Raw genomic sequence first — 17,838 nt, 5'->3', positions numbered from 1 at the left:
TGCTCCCTCAAACAATAAATGGTGGAAGTCTGAGTACCCTTAAACATTTCATTTCACAAAGCCAGCTTCCTCTTTTATGTCACTATATTACATGTATATCTTTGTTATTGATATTCAAACTTCAATAATTCCATCTTTGAAGTCTTCATCATTCTGACTTCATGTAATTGTTCAAGAATGTGTATTATTTAAAGACGGGATAGTTCATGCACTGTACTTAATTTCAATTTATTTTGCTTTTTTTTAAACAATATTGTCAACAGTCTCTAAATAAATATTTGCTAAAATAATATTTGCTTTTTTATATGGCAATAAATATTTACTCACTCTTGAAAGATAAAAAGTGTATCATAGACCATCAAAACAAGATGTGTTTGTGAAACACAATGTCCCCCTATATGACGTTTGACCTTGAAGGATGACCTTGACCGTGACCCTTCACAACTCAAAATGTGCAGCTCCATGAGATACACATGCATTTCAAATATAAAATTGCTAGCTTCAATATTGCAGAAGTGACATTACATGAGCATTTTAACTCATATATTTGACCTTGAAGGATGACCTTGACCTTGACCTTTCACCACTTAAAATGTGCAGCTCCATGAGATACACATGCATGCCAAATATCAAGTTGCTATCTTCAATATTGCAAAAGTACTCATAAAATGAGCGATTTTGTCCACATAATTTTGACCTCTGACCTTGAAGGATGACCTTGACCTTGACCTTTCACCACTCAAAATGTGCAGCTCCATGAGATACACATGCATGCCAAATATCAAGTTGCTATCTTGAATATTGAAATACTGCAAAAGTATACATTAAATGAGCGATTTTGACCCATATATTTGACCTTTGACCTTGAAGGATGACCTTGACCTTTCACCACTCAAAATGTGCAGCTCCATATGATACATATGCATGCCAAATATCAAGTTGCTATCTTCAATATTGCAAAAGTTATTGCAAATGTTAAAGTTGGCGCAAACCAACCAACCAACAGACCAACCAACAGACCAACAGACAGGGCAAAAACAATATGTCCCCCACTACTATAGTGGGGGACATAATTACTGGTATTTTTAACTTTAAATGTTATTTTATAGATTTTTGTGATATAAATGAGACAGTATAATCCTCTGTTATACAACCAATAATCAATTTGTAAATCCCAAAACAGGCACTTCCTATATTAAGCTTGAGACTGCACAACAATGTGTAATATAGATTACTTTTTTGCCAAGGATTTACAGTGTCTAAAGTAAAGGTCATTATCCTCTTTATTCCGTTATACCACTAATACTAATAGATACGTATTTTGACGCATTAAGCTCCCTTCAAAAGTTAGAGTACCGTTACCAGCCCAATTAGGAAAAATTAGCGCAAAAATAACTGAAATTGGCAAATTAACCTAACATTTAGTTCATTTCCCTATGCAACACTTAATATGGCTTGAACCTAGTAAGTTAGTACAATATTGACAATTTGACACTTAATTTTCAAGTTATAAATTTAAAGTTGTAAGGCTTCATTTCCAACTTGTACTGATGAGCAGCAAACAGCATCTCAATTTCAATCACAAAGGAGGCAGGGGTGGAGTGAAGAGGGGTGTATAGTGTGGGGGTGTGGACATTTATTACATTATCTTCCAAAAATGCGAAAAAAAATGCAAAAAAAAATGCAAAAAAATTCGGGGGTGGGGGGAGGGGGTTTGGGTGGGTGGGAGGGGATTCTTGGGTGCGATGGTTGGACGGTATTTCAAAAATAAAATAATAAAAATAAATATTTGTGTTTTTTTCAAAAAAAAAATTGGGGGTGGGTGGGGTGGGGGGGGGGGGGGGGTAAAGTGTGAGGGTGTGGTGGTCATTTGTGAGATGATCTTAAAAAAAAAAAAAAAATAGGGGGGGGGATTCGGGGGGGGGGGGGAGGGCACGGGGGATGGTTTGGGTGGAGTCTATTGTGGTATGTCAGGTAAGAGTAGTTTTGTCAAAGTTTCAATCAATTCTAATCATAAATAAAGAAGTTATGGCAATTTTAGCAAAATTTAATAATTTGACCTTGAGAATCAAGTTCATTCAAAGGTCAAGGTAAAATTCAACTTGCCAGGTACAGTAACCTCATGATAGCATGAAAGTATTTGAAGTTTGAAAGCAATAGCCTTGATTCTTTAGAAGTAAAGTGGATCGAAACACAAAATTTAACCATATATTCAAAGTTACTAAGTCAAAAAAGGGCCATAATTCCGTAAAAATGACAACCAGAGTTATGCAACTTGTCCTTTTACTGTACCCTTATGATAGTTTGCGAGTGTTCCAAGTATGAAAGCAATATCTATGATATTTTAGGGGTAAAGTGGACCAAAACACAAAACTTAACCAAATTTTCAATTTTCTAAGTATGAAGGGCCCATAATTCCGTCCAAATGCCAGTCAGAGTTACATAACTTTGCCTGCACAGTCCCCTTATGATAGTTAATAAGTGTTGCAAGTATGAAAGCAATAGCTTTGATACTGTAGGAATAAAGTGGACCTAAACACAAAACTTAACCAAATTTTCAATTTTCTAAGTATAAAAAGGGCACATAATTCTGTCAAAATGCCAGTCAGAGTTACATAACTTTGCCTGCACAGTCCCCTTATGATAGTTAGTAAATGTTGCAAGTATGAAAGCAATAGCTTTGATACTAAAGGCATAAAATGGACCTAAACACAAAACTTAACCAAAATTTTCAATTTTCTAAGTATAAAAAGGGCACATAATTCTGTCAAAATGCACGCCAGAGTTATCTAACTTTGCCTGCCCAGTCCCCTCATGATAGTAAGTAAGTGTACCAAGTTTGAATGCAATAGCATTGACATTTTCTGAGAAAAGTGGACCTAAACGCAAAACTTAACCGGACACCGACGCCGACGCCAAGGTGATGACAATAGCTCATAATTTTTTTTCAAAAAAATAGATGAGCTAAAAACAACAGAGTGGAAGGAGGGCAACCTCATCAAGCTCCACAAGAAAGGCAACTCAGGCCCTGCTCCAAGTACCGTGGGATAACGCTGCTGTCCAACGCAGGTGGTTAATTGCATCCTTTTTAACCAAATTAAAGACTCTTTAGACCCGCATCACAGTGACCAACAAACCAGCTTGTGAAAAAAGAGGTCTTGCACATTATTCCAATGGATTGGAACTCGCCCCTCTACGTCAACTTCATCACCTATGAGAAGGCATTCAACAGCATTGACTGGCAGTCCCTCTGGAGACTACTGAGACACTACAGACTGCCAGAAAAGAACGGCAACATCATCAGTCTTATAAAGGTATGACCTGAACAATTATATTGTTCCTGGCAGGCAGCTCACCAACCCCATAAAAGTAAAAACACATGTGAGGTAAGGCATCTTACTCTCACCTTTCCTGTTCTTGCTGATCATAGACTGGGTTATGATGAACTTAATGACCCAAAAACGAAACCGAATCCAGTGGACACTTTGAAAGCAGAAAACTTTGCCAACCATCTGGCTTTTCTCTCTAACACCAAATTACAAATGCAGGAAAAGACCAACGTTTACATCATTGCAGACATCTCAGCTAGACTGGGCCTCACTATAAACACAGGGAAGAGCAAGGTGTTTAAGACAAACGCATTTGATAACACATAGTCAAAGGCGAGGCACTAGAAGAGGTGGAAAGCTTCACCTATCTTGGCAGCATCCTGGACAATCATGGAGTAAGGGATGCACATGTAAAAACCTGCATTTTATATGGATGATATCATGGTGAGCAAAAGGTACATGTACAGTCAATAAACAAGTTAAGCTTTAAACCACATCATGGTAAAAATAGGATTTTATCATATAATTTAACATTTCAAAATTGTGATGATCCATTCACTTATATTGTTTCTGATGTTGATAATCATGCGACTGCAGAAGGCAGAGGAACACGTAGTCCATATAAACGGACTCCCAAAGCCTTTGATAATTTTTGCTATGGCGGCTCTGGCAGTCCATATGCACCCCTTCATAAAGATGGGTGCAGTTCAGCCCACAGAATCCATGCGCATCACTAAACAGACGTCGTTCGAGACAAATTGAGGAAAATAATGAATAAACTTCATAAACATGTTAAATTTACCTGAATGGCGTTACCTACGGATGTTATCCTTTGCATGCACCCTTTAAAAACACGACGATGTTTCAACACACTTTTCTCCCTGACATTTTTATGTTTAAATTTGAAACAGTGTATTCTGTATCGAATACCACATCGTTATTGACTTTAATAGGCTCCATCACATAACCCGACGTGCAAAATATTGGTGTACTGCGACCTAACCAATATTGGGTCAATTTTCCAATATGGCGGATACAGCGTACGAACGAAAGTCAATAAAAAGCAATTATTTCTTGCTTTAATGGTACCATTTGGATGAGTTTGTGGTTTAGACAGGTGAACTTTGATAAGTTCTTGCAGTTTCAGTGTTCCTTAACCCTTGCATTGTCAGTGTGGACATACCACGTGGTTTGTGACGTCATTTTCGCTAGCACGCTAAGTAGAAATTTGTCAACATTGGTCCCGCTTAGAAATTTCAAATCCACGTAAGTATCTTATTATTTACTCTTTTTTGACGAAATAAAGCGCAGGCTAAGGGAAAAGTTGAGCACTATTCCCGGTTATATAAATATTTGTCACCAGATGAGTAGTTTAGTCTATCATTCGAGGCAAATTCCTAGTTTTAACGTTACAATGCACGCAAGCACGACAAGCACATTTGAAATCGTCCAAAATATCTGTTATATATTACTTTTTGCAGTGAACCAATATGTGCGGACGTGATTAATTCCATATAAAATGTGTTTTGTCCGAAAAAATTACCTGAAAACACCACTTAATGACATTTCTAATGTACATCAACAATTTGGCTAACACGACAAGCAACGAAATTCAAGGCAAGCACGGCAAGTCGATATTCGGCTAGAACGACTAGTTGTTATTAGTATAGAATTGGTAACGTCTATGTTGTCAAACAATATCCTTCAATTATTTTAAATGTGTGTGTCCCTTTAATAGTTCGTGTCTATTAACTGTCTTCGTGTGATTCTGTGCCCTGTCCTGTGTGCGTTCAGCCGTGTACAATGTATAAAAAGTAAAGTTTTAAAATCTTTAAACAGAACAGATGAACATAATCTGCACTTATAAGAAACTTCTGAATCGAAATTCAGACATAATGTTACCATAAATAAGACTCTTCGTCCGTGAGGGTGAAGGGTCAGTAATTTAATACTTATATTACCGAGAACAGTTTTTGCTAAAACTAATAAACAAGTATGCATACATATGGAACATAGTTGTGCGAACATAATTATGTATGTTTATAGTTATAGTCACTTAATGTCGATATACTACACTGCCTTAAAATTAAAACCATTAAAAATGTTATAATTCCATTTTCATATAGTCACTCGCGGATAACAGGCTTATAAGTCGTGTTTATTTCATATTATGCCCTAAATTGACCTCCGATGCATTTAGATTCCAACCCAAACTATTGTTAAAACTTTCAGGCACTTCTTCTATACAACCTCGAAAAAGAATGTGTACAAACTCGTTGGTCAATATAACGTCGATGGCAAAGGTGAAGATGAACCAAACATCAAGAGCTCTTCCGATATTCGGTAATTTTGTTTGTCCGTAAAGCTTATTTAGTCATGCACAAACTGTAACTTATTATGGAAATACATGTAATATGTCCATTCGGAATATTTTAAGTAAAATTTAAAAGAAAAAAAAACACATGTTTTTTCAACCAACTGTAGTAATGTATTTATTTGTATTTATTTCAATATTAGTGACCACGAGTTTGACAACCCGGGGAGACTGCGTGTGAAACCGAAGGCAAAAGAGGCCAAAATCGACCAGAGTTGAAATGCCGTTGCCATGGGAACTTTAGGTGTACGGTGGGACGGTGCGAGGAGAAACGAAAGCAAGTTATTGCCTACGTACAGACTTGGACTAGACATGGAAGAAATTTGATAAGAAACCGCCTTTCTGAAGAATTATGTGTTTTAGTAGCTTGACTTGAGCGAGATATATATAATTATTCATATGCATAGTGTGTTATTTTTATTATTTAAGTTAATTGTGTCGTGTTCTGAGAAAACTGGGCATAATGCTTGTGCGCAAATTTGTCATCCCAGATTAGCCTGTGCAGTGCGCACAGCCTAATCAGGGACGACATTTTCCGCTTTTATGGAATTTTTCGTTTAAATAATGTCTCTTCTTAGCGAAAATCTGGTTTAGGCGGAAAGTGTCGTCCCTGATTAGCCTGTGCTTACTGCACAGGCAAATCTGGGAAGACACTTTACGCGGAAAATGTCGTCCCTTATTAGCCTGTGCTGACTTCATAGGCAAATCTGGGACGACACTTTACGCACATGCATTATGCCCAGGTTTCTCAGTACACGACACAATTGTGCCGAATATTTATCTCACTCAAATAAATGCTAATGGTATGTGTTTATTGTCGCCTTTGTGAATCCGATCATAATTGCTTGCAAATAATTAATTGAAGCTTTGAGCAGCATTGATTCAAACGTTGTTTTAATAACTCTATTTTTGTCCAAAACTGTACAACATTTAAACTGCCCTAATTTAATACTCCATTTTATATTTCAGCATTAAACATTGTGTGTCACATAGATAATTGAGAAATTTTGGATAAAAGCAAAGTATAATATTACACAAATGCTCAGTTGTCTTTGCTTTTTACGTTTGATTTGCTCCATGCAGTTAACGAACAACGAAGATTGTTCAAGATTTTGTTTCAGAAATTAACACAACGCAGTGTATGTTTTATTAATAATTTTAATTAATGAAACAATGTTAAATGGCATCATTGAATCACATGTAAATCACAATCTAAATCACAATTGCTGTAATATAACAGTAGCGTTAACAAAATAATAAAATACAATAAAAAGAAAAGAAACGCAATAAGTTAACATCGTGGTATAAACAGATACGATTCAAATGTTAATTATGCGTGAGATCTGATTATAAAGCATTAATCACAATTATAAAATTACATTTTAATCACAATACAAATCACAACTGCTATAATATAACAGTAGCATTAACAAAACATAAAAAAGTAAAAAAAAACGCAACAAGTAAACATCATCGTATAAACAGATACGGTTCAAATGTTAATTATGCTTGAGATTTGATGATTATGCTTTTATCGCAACAATTCAATCACGGGTAAATCACAAATAAATCACGGGTAAATCACAAATAAATCACAAACAGGTAAAACCACTGTATACACGTCATTTGTGCTTTTGCCCATAGTGCCTATACAGTGAACTTATATGTTTATAGGCGGCTTTGCACACATGGCAAACGTGTGTTTTTTCCTCGCTGTGTGTTTTGAGATGTTCTCGGAGATGAGCCCGTGTTGTGGCCTTGTGGTTGCATATCTCGCACTCGATCTCTCGAGTGCGCTGTTCCCGGGCAGAGAGAGCATCTAAATCTACTTTCGTTGCGAATTCTTTTCCACAATAAAGGCAAAGATAGTTTTTCCGTCACCGTGTACATTGCACCTGTAAGCATTCATAAGCATAATAATCCTACATGTACACTCTTTGCTACTTATTTACAATAATTAACTAGTTAATGATTTGGGAAATGTGTATCTTATACATCTATAACGCGTTTTGATTAAGACTGTTTATCACAGCTTTCTAAAGATAATGTTTATGTAGTGAAACTGCAATGTACATAATTCGAAATGTTTAGAATCGCAAGTAAAATAAGACAGCCGACTGTGATTTTTCTACTGACTAAAAGCGCTATATGATAATGACCTGTATCTTTGTAATTGTCGTCTTGATGAAAACCCAACGCCGCAACAGTTAAAAGGGTAACATCCCAGTGTTTGTTCTTTCATGGTAAACCAAATTGCGCCTGTGCTTGTACCCTCTGGCGCATATGGCACAAATATATCGCTCTTCGGTCGTCATCATGTGTATCTAAAAACATCAAATATGTTAAATGAAATAAATAATTATGCATTTGTTATTATGTATTCACTGTGCTGTCACCATTAGAGTATTATAATCATATGATGTATTTGTCATGTGTGTTACCGTTTCAAATATATCATCTACTTAGCCATAAATAATTACAAGACAACGGCGCATTACTAAATCTACATTTTACAACAATTTAAAACATTGTTAACAACAGTATAGTTTAATCCTTGCAATGGCCTTAACAGTTGGAAAGAACATGGACATAACCTACAGTATGATTAATCGAAAGCCAAGCTAACTGCAACTCAGATCGATATATCACTTGTTATTAATCTATGTGTGCATTGAGTATTGCTTTATCAAAACGTACATCACTATGCTACTAATCAAATATTACTTATCTAATCCTACCAAAAATACAAGTGCTAATATACGTCAGCATCTGTCACTTAAGGATAAAACGATCAAAGGAACATGTGTTGATATGTTGCGTCAAATGTTGCATTTTATATCAATAAGTTCGGCTTATTGTCGACCTGAAATGGCCCATAAGTCGGCCGGGGGTGACTAGAAGCCTATTCATGTCACCCTTGGGTGACTTCAAGCCGACGCTAGTCATCACCGGGTGACTATAATCGGGTTCATGTCACCCCAGGGTGACATGAATCGGCGTCTAGTCACCCCGGTTGACAAAAGTCGGCTTGAAGACATCCTAGTGTGACATGAATCGGCTTCTAGCCACCCCCGGATGACTTGTGGGCCATTTCAGGTCGAAAATGACACAATGAGCATCAGTTCGTTTTAACGATAGTTGAGTTATTGTGGACTGTTCATCGAAATCAAAAGATTAAATTGAAACCTGACTCCAGAAGGGTTTGTCAGACATTCGCCACATTAAGTTTGAACTTTTTTCAGACTTATAGTATCTCTGTTACATTTCAAATGTGCTTGTCGTGCTTGCGTGCATTGTAACGTAAAAACTAGGAATTTGCCTCGAATGATAGACTAAACTACTCATCTGGTGACAAATATTTATATAACCGGGAATAGTGCTCAACTTTTCCCTTAGCCTGCGCGTTATTTCGTCAAAAAAGAGTAAATAATAAGATACTTACGTGGATTTGAAATTTCTAAGCGGGGCCAATGTTGACAAATTTCTACTTAGCGTGCTAGCCAAAATGACGTCACAAACCACGTGGTATGGCCACACTGATTGTTGAGGTCACATAACCCCAAACCGGAACTCCTGTTTACAGCCGGTTACATGCAGTCAATTTGATATATAGCACACATTGTTTAGTGAATGCTGCCTAGGATTTGTAAAATAGAATGCAAATGGTTGTTTTTGGTATTAATTTGAAGGTATATTTGTAAGCAATAAGAAAAAAAGCCATTTTTGTGCTCTACTTTTTCTGTTGGTGGTTCCCGGCTTTGAAAGTAGGTCATACTATTTGAGCCCAAAATGGTCGCCTGCACAGCTGTCAAAACCGGTTTGCCTATTCTAAGGTGAATATTTTCAGTTACAACATATAGAATTTAATGACATCCATTTTTTTCAAAAGATTATGCATTTATCTTTCTAATGATGTATGATGATATAGTGGGTCATTGCTTGATCATGGTAAAAATTGATATCGAACATCAACTATTTTATATGTAATATAGAAGGAAATTAACCCTTACAGTGCGGGAACCGAGTTGTGAAGGCCTTTGCAAACAGTTTGGATCCAGATGAGACGCCACAGAACGTGGCGTCTCATCTGGATCCAAACTGTTTGCTATTCTGATAGTATTCTTTGAAAAAAAATCGTAGAAAATGCTAATTTTAGAAATTCAGCAGACAACATTTTAGCAGACGACAAATTTCCCAGCATGCAAAGGGTTAATTGCGCATGCGTAACCTTTAAGAACTTCCGACCAAGTTAGTCGTCTGCCAGAATTTTGACAATTGACCATCAAAAACTCTCTGTATTGCAAAACATGCAAAAAGCAAAAACTGCCAGATGTCATTTTGGCCCAAATTAGGGCTGTTTGCAATTGGGCTGTAGCACTTGGGGTAATAAGGGGGGTAAATGCTGGAAAATCACACCAAACCTGTTCCAGAGACATATTCTAAGACTACTTAAACACTCAGTATTGTTTTTCAGTGACATTTTGACATTAATTTGCATCAATCTCAAAAATGAACCTAATGCATGTCTTTATTTCATCTGTATCTATTATTATTGTTTACTTTTTGAACCTTTACTGTTAGAAATGCCTGCCAATTTTTGACCGACACTGTTATTTGCCTTCGCTTTCAACCCCGTCAGGCAATTCTACTCAGAATAAGTTTTAATAACACTACTTTGCCTTATTTTTCCTGTTCGGATATCTTGCTGAGTTCAAGCAAAATCAAGTGTTCAGCTGAAAACACAAAAATGATAATAATATTATGCTTTCTTTGCTGAAGGAATGTTGTTGTTATAGACCCCGCATGAAAAACACCAGGGAATCTGTATTTAAGTGACCTCATTATCACTATTATTATGCGTAAACCTAAGCGTGCATTTGTAGGCGGTGTCGAAATGGGTCTATAGCTATGTCTGAACTGTCGTCCAATTGGTTTACAGGTCCGGCTGAAGTGACGGGCCATCAAAAACTGTGCAGCATGACTGATTCGGAGATAGCCCTCAACACTCGCCCAGTTGTGTCGATAGGATCGGTGTCTTTGTAGGTTAGTACACCGTTATTTTCAATTAAATCTATTGTAAAATGATTTCTTTGATATCTTGGCACACTTTTGTCCCCAAAATTAGGAAAATTGGGTGTTTTACATTTACTGCAGCTCTGAAACAATATTTTAAGGTGATAACTTTTCCAGTGTGCCCGACAATGTGATTCCGGCGTGGTGACTTATCCCTTTGCAGCAAATAAAGCAACAAAGACTATTAAAAGCTTACTCTAATTTTATCCCACTTACATTAGTTGGCACCGTTATTGGTAATTGTGCACAAAAAACCTTTTTGTTTTCTCAGATTACACGGAATTGAGCACCTGGGCCAGACTGACACTTTCCGGAGCCTATCCGAGACGGAACTCGAGCCTAGGAATCATAGGTCCAGGTGTGGCAAGACTTAAAGCTCATGTCTGACGATGACTTTTTTTGAGTCAGGAATTCAAGTGTGTTGTTTTTCCATGCAAGCAAGCCCTTTTGTTGGGTCAAATGACATCAGAAATGCTGCTTCTACATGGATTTTACCTAAAATGTGCCCCCCAACAAAAAAAAGTTTGTTCGAAACCTGTTCAAAACCTGCCTTGATGCACAAATATTGCCATTGAAGATTGTTTTCACTCATTCAGTCATCTGTTACATCAACTTTGCCTATTAGAATCGAAAGTGATGACTTGTATGGAGTCTAAGTGCTGAATGTATGATGTAACCAAGTTTGGCTTTTCTACCATAATTGTTGACGCGAAACGCTGTTACGCATGACGCTATCAACGGCAACTTTTATGAATAAATCTGTGTGTCATTGTACCGGAACTTTGTGATCTTTCTCAAAACAGATTATACCTGTGGGAAAAGTGCCTTTAATTCAAATTTGAAGGGGTTGGGTTCTCTTAAAGGTCACATAACCCCAAACCGGAACTCCTGTTTACAGGGTTACATGCAGTCAATTTGATATATAACACACATTGTTCAGTGAATGCTGCCTAGGATTTGTAAAATAGAATGCAAATGGTTGTTTTTGGTATTAATTTGAAGGTATATTTGTAAGCAATAAGAAAAAAAAGCCATTTTTGTGCTCTACTTTTTCTGTTGGTGGTTCCCGGCTTTGAAAGTAGGTCATACTATTTGAGCCCAAAATGGTCGCCTGCACAGCTGTCAAAACCGGTTTGCCTATTCTAAGGTGAATATTTTCAGTTACAACGTATATAATTTAATGACATTCATTTTTTTCAAAAGATTATGCATTTATCTTTCTAATGATGTATGATGATATAGTGGGTCATTGCTTGATCATGGTAAAAATTGATATCGAACATCAACTATTTTATATGTAATATAGAAGGAAAATTAATTGCGCATGCGTAACCTTGATAACATTTTGCACCCATGGACAAGAGAGAGCGCATTGCAACTCTCAGCAACCCATTGGGTTATAAAGCTGAGAGATTATTGCAACTAGAGGAACACGATGAAGAGGCAGATGAGAAAGTTGATTACACCACTGACTTTGATATGATTTTGAATGATATCTGTGTGTTGCAGCAAAGAAAATATGAACTTTTCCTTTAAAAAATGCCAATATATTTGTAAAAGTCTCTTTAATTAAAAAATTGTATCATGTAAGTACCTGTTATCGAACAGCACCTATTATCGGACGTTTTGTTTTGGTTTCGTATGCACATGTGCAAAAGTGTGCATGACGTCACATTGATAAAAAAATGGTCGCACATGAAGTCCATGACCTACTTGCCTACTTAGCTTGAAACAAATGCGCCAAAAACAGATTAAAGGAATGCATTTATTGTTATTTACACCGTTTTATGTGTTTTTTGCTATTACTTTTTGAATACATTTATCAAAACGTGCATTTACACACCAAAAAGCAAATTTCCGTTTGCAATTTTTATTGCAGCAGACGCAGATTTTTTGCCGAGTCCGGGTCACGTGATAGTCATGTGACTTTATATATACTGGAGTAGTATTTATGAAGTGTCGGGTAATAGGTCATGTTAACATCGGCCGCCATTTTGTTTTGTCTGCTAGAGGTGACAATAACCAGAGAATTGTTATAAATTCTTGAAGGTAGTTTGCAGCAAAACTTTACAGATAAATCATTTAATGATTGAACTGTTAGTCATTTGATAAAACAAAATGTTTTTGTCATTTTAAGTCTTTCAATTTTAAGGAAATTGAACGTTTTTTCTTAGGTGTTCGATAACTGGTTCGTCCACCATATGTACCAAATTGAATTTTAATTGCATTACAATGCCCACAAAACAGACTCACCGTGCGGTGTCATTTCCCAGTAACCGAACTAGGCCCCAGAGAAAGTCTTCTGATCCAGAGTGGCAGAGAAATTTGTTGACGGTCTTTTCTTTGTCAGCATGCAAGTCATCAACAAGCATTTCCAGAGCTGAGAACGATTTTTTGTCCGTGCTCATTAAGAGCGAAAAATAATCCTCTTTTTGCCATGAACATGGCATTTTCGTGGATGTTTAAGCTAGATATAGTGAAAATTACTTCGTAATTCACATGTTTATTAATTTACGGGGCTTACACCAGGAAAGGATTCGTCATTAAAGAAGAACACATCCACATGTTTACAATAATTTAGCGTCCTATGTAACCAAAGATCTCCAACATGGCCGCTGTCACACGAGAACTCGCGAGATATAAACAAGCTACACGCGGAAAGCTGTCTAGCAAATGTCACTGTGATCGTGATAAATTATTTCATAAACTAAGAAATGGCAGACGATTTGGATTCAGGTCTCAGCCTCAATATCAGTGTTTATCACAAGGACGACCATTCCGGCGGGAAAGACAGAAAGAAAGTGTTTGGAAATCGGGTACAATGAGATATGTCATATGTTTTCGTGACACAAACATCGCAATTTCAGTTATTGTTTTTCTTTAACCCAAGTCCAATTGCTTTTTTTATACACGACGAAGAAATTAATTTCTTAGCATTTCACTTTATATAATAAATTAAATAATCAACTTTAATTTTCGTCGTGTTGGAAAGTGCCACTCGCCTAGCACTCATGCAAGGCTAACACCTTAGGCTTAGCCTTACAAATTTATGTAGTAAGGTCAATTTGTTATCTCCCTTTTCATATAATACACATTTTACTTTTCATATAATACACATTTTACTTTTTGTGTTAATTTTGTCCTCTCGCCAGTGTTCGTTCACCCATGAGAGCTCTAGCAATTGTGGTCATGTCCAATCGTTATTTAGAATTGATCCGATGCAAGATTTTCATTGGTCATTCAAATATACCTGTTGATTTCATTATAAAATTACTGACCACGCTTGCATTTGCCAAGACCGTCTAATGGACGCAAGTCCATAGTAGTTGTTTTATTCCAACCTGGTCTTTTCCGTCATGGCTATATTGGTCAGCGTCAATAAATACAATTAAACCTCCACAGCTTTGATTGAATGATGTGCCCCCAATCTCCACACCCACTACATTTAGTTAGCATTTACTTCCTTCCTATTGTTCATAAAGTTTTCGCTAGTATAATTCATCTATACGAAAACAAGATTGTCCTGAAAATAAACTGTCAAAACAAGTTGTTTGGATAAATCTTAAGGCAGTGTCCGACAAATCCATTGCCCGGAGCCCGGGGGCTACCAACATTTTTCATCGGGCTACTGAAATTTTCCAGCTGACGCCCGCCGGGCTACTATAAATCTATAAGAGCGGTAGCCCGGTTTATTGACAGACATGCGTAGAATAAACACGCTGACCATGTGTTTGTACACTGTGTATTGCTTATAATCCGATAACAAAGTGCAATCAATTAACTTATCAGTCACCGACCACTTGCAGTAATGTCTTAAACAGTAACAGTGTATTTTAATCATCCAATCAGAATCAACATTTGTCGTCTGCTAATAATATAATGAGAGCCGGTTGGATAGTTGGCGCACATGATGCAACATCATTTCGCAGTTTGGAATTCTTTGTTAACCGCAACAATGAGTAATTGCGACAACGTTTTTGATGTCGTTAAATATCCAAGGACGCCAAACATTAAATAAATCAAAACAATAGCGGATTCTTCAAACGCGTTAACGGTAACGAAACCGAAAATGAATATTAATGACAACTTTGTGAACGCGGTTAACACCTGCTAATTAGTTTGCATTGTCAATTAATAATTGGATTAATCGACTGTAAATCAATAATCCCATATATGCCCGATTTATAATATTTTTAAAACCAAATTATGGGTGGGTAATATAGACGATAAGAGTCCTAAACACAAACGTTTGAAATTTTCTAAAGTGTCAAATGAATTTCGGAATATGGTTCTATTTAAAGATATGATGAAATAAGCTCCCAATCAGGACCGTTGTATTGCAACATGCGTAAATAACCTGCCACGGTTTGCACGTGTTGTGTACAGCTATTTTAGGTTACAAAATTTTACATTTAAGAAATGAATTTCTTTGTCCTGATAAAAAGCGCGCGAAAATTGGCGTGGGTGTATTTATTTGTAAATAAAAATTTCGTAGCAGGTACAACATTGAGATCATTTAATTTCCATTAAAAGTTTCGTTGTGAATTTCAACTAAAGTACCGGGGTATCTCTATTATTTGGCATTGACATTTTCTCTTAATAAAATATCATGTAAACACGCTGTATCGTTACCGTTATGCTGTATCAGTTCCTTCATTATTGAAACAATTGTTGTATTGTATACTGACTGCACACAAGTGTCGTAACATACGGATGCAATACGTAAATTCGGACAGTACCTAAAGTCGGACACAAGTACATGTAAATAAATGATTTAATACTCTTGATTTCTTGAAACTCTGTATTTGTTGTTAAAAAGGGCAATTGCATTGATTAACACCATACGAGTCAATCGTATTGATCATCTAAACGCTTTATTTACGTTTACGACTTAACGTGCTGACCGAATTTAAGTACACATACATGTGCACATACATGTAATATCTACATGTAGTATATGATTTTCTTTGGTACATTTACATTTAAGTACACGGTGCCTGTTCTGTAACATTAATTTACAATATTGACTGTGTACATCAGACTACTTGCTGTTTTATGTATATGTATGTATACATATTATGTATATGTAAATAAAGAAATAAAATAAAGATGAAAACTTGCCTCTTATCATTCGGTAGGAAAATTTTATGGGCTACCAAATATTTTTATTGGTAGCCCAGTGGGCTACCTGAAAAATAAGAAATTTGTCGGACACTGCTTAAGGGAAAAAACAAAACTGTAATAAGTAAACTTCGCACACTCACACAAATCAACTGGTTACTGTTATCAAAAGTATGATTATATGATATATGCATTGTATATATATCATCAAGCTTCACAAAAGTCTGATCAGGCTGTTCCCAGACAAGCACTTGTTACCAAATGTAGCCCCTGACAGATCTGAAAAAGTGGGTGCACAATAAAGTGAGTATTTCAATTAGGGACCCCAGTGAAACAAAATTTGCCGCAAAATCTATCTACCTACCTTCCTACCTACTATGGTCAAATGGTACTTAATTGGGCCACCTTTTACCGCCGTATAGGGGACTTACGAACTGTTATAAGGCCTGGAAAGAGCTGGGAAAACTCTGCAGCAAACGTGGCGTCCTTCTTACCTCGCTAACTAATACAACAACCACCAGAAACCGCGGGAAAATGCGCTGTAGCCACAAGTTGAATTAATCACCCACAATAAAGTCATCCAGTCTGGTTCCCACCTCGCAGAGCCTGGTTCCCGCCGTCAAAGTAGCGAATGTTACACTACCTACCTACCTACCTGCCTGTCTGCCTGCCTGCCTGCCTGCCTGCCTGCCTGCCTGCCTGCCTGCCTGCCTGCCTGCCTGCCTGCCTGCCCTACCCTACCCTGCCCTGCCCTACCCTACCCTACCCTACCCACCTACCCACCTACCCACCCACCCACCGGATGATTTTTCACAGACTGATGGCCCTTTGAAATTTTCCATTAACTGTAATATACATATAGTGCAATTCTTGTCCGGGCTATTTCTCAGCAACTAATGACTGGAAATCAATGAAACTTTATGGAAAGCTTCACTACCAAGAGGAGATGTGCATATTATTAGCCGGTTTTCGTCGGATGATTTTTCACAGAGTTATGACCCTTTGAAATTTTCCATTGTACATATAGTGCAATTCTTGTCCGAGCTATTTCTCAGCAACTTTTTACGAAATTCAATGAAACTTTATGGAAAGCTGCACTACCAACAGGAGATGTGCATATTATCAGCCGGTTATGGTCGGCTGATTATTCACAGAGTTATGGCCCTTTGAAATTTTCTATTAACTGTACATATAGTGCAATAATTCTTGTCCGGGTTATTTCTCCCCAACTACTGACTGGAATACAATGAAGCTTTATGGGAAGCTTATCTACTTTAAGGAGATGCGCATGTTATGAGTGGGTTCTGGTAAGATGATTTATTTAGAGAGTTCTGGCCCTTTGAAATTTTTAAGTTGCTAAACCAGCCATCATATTATTTTGTCCAAAGTTATGCCCCTCAAGACTTTTCCTTTTATCTGAATATATAGTGCAATATTGTGACGGTTTCTTGTTCTCATCTGTAATGGGTCCACATACTGGACTCAAATTGTACAGACAATAAACACTGGTTTCATTTGAATTAGAATGCAAGAAAGGCTTGTTACATAAGGGGTTAGCTTAGATTGTAGAATTCAAATATAAAAGTGAATCTTAGCCTCATATAATGAGATTTTGGTAGGTTTTTCATTTTATTCTTGAATTTGATGCTTGAAAAAAGGATATCCTTAATTTACAGAAAGTATCATGTTTTTTTTATTAATCAGGGACAGCGAATAAAGGCAAGACGAAACATCAAGCGTCAGAGGGAGTCGTCTCAGCATGAGAGTAGTGCCAATAACAGCGGTAAAACTCTACCATCCAGAGACAATACTGAAGATGCAGAGAGTTCACGGCAGGATGTGAAGGAAACAGAGCCTCCAGTGAAAAAGAAAACTGGAGATGTGATATCCTCTCTGTTCAGGCATAACCCAGACATTCCCACTGTCCAGGGGTCAGTAGCA

At 37.0% G+C, this 17,838-nt stretch overlaps 2 protein-coding genes and 1 long non-coding RNA gene across 6 annotated transcripts in view; 2 read left to right on the top strand and 1 right to left on the bottom strand.

Moving 5' to 3' along the window:
- The window catches only part of LOC127833449 (uncharacterized), a 68,822-nt gene extending 55,341 nt beyond the window's left edge, over positions 1-13,481 (bottom strand). For 2 of the 4 annotated variants that reach the window (XM_052358717.1, XM_052358718.1), the window contains exon 1: positions 13,030-13,481. In XM_052358717.1, the coding sequence (XP_052214677.1) occupies positions 13,030-13,226 (197 nt within the window). In that variant the 5' untranslated portion in view covers positions 13,227-13,481. The remainder of the gene's footprint in view (positions 1-13,029) is intronic. The other 2 variants (XM_052358719.1, XM_052358720.1) reach the window with 1 other exon arrangement.
- On the top strand, positions 4,496-6,295 carry LOC127833455 (uncharacterized). The gene is made up of 3 exons (XR_008027421.1): positions 4,496-4,595; positions 5,562-5,672; positions 5,847-6,295. It is a non-coding gene; the product is annotated as an uncharacterized LOC127833455 (long non-coding RNA).
- Positions 13,392-17,838, top strand: part of LOC127833450 (probable ATP-dependent RNA helicase DDX31) — a 36,918-nt gene continuing 32,471 nt past the window's right edge. Inside the window, exons 1-2 of the mRNA XM_052358721.1 lie at positions 13,392-13,592; positions 17,602-17,828. Coding sequence (XP_052214681.1) covers positions 13,491-13,592; positions 17,602-17,828 — 329 coding nt within the window. The 5' untranslated portion in view covers positions 13,392-13,490. The remainder of the gene's footprint in view (positions 13,593-17,601; positions 17,829-17,838) is intronic.

The sequence above is a fragment of the Dreissena polymorpha genome, chromosome 6 (genome assembly GCF_020536995.1).
Source record: "Dreissena polymorpha isolate Duluth1 chromosome 6, UMN_Dpol_1.0, whole genome shotgun sequence".
Classification (NCBI taxonomy): domain Eukaryota; kingdom Metazoa; phylum Mollusca; class Bivalvia; order Myida; family Dreissenidae; genus Dreissena; species Dreissena polymorpha.
This window is presented reverse-complemented; position numbering and strand designations above follow the sequence as displayed.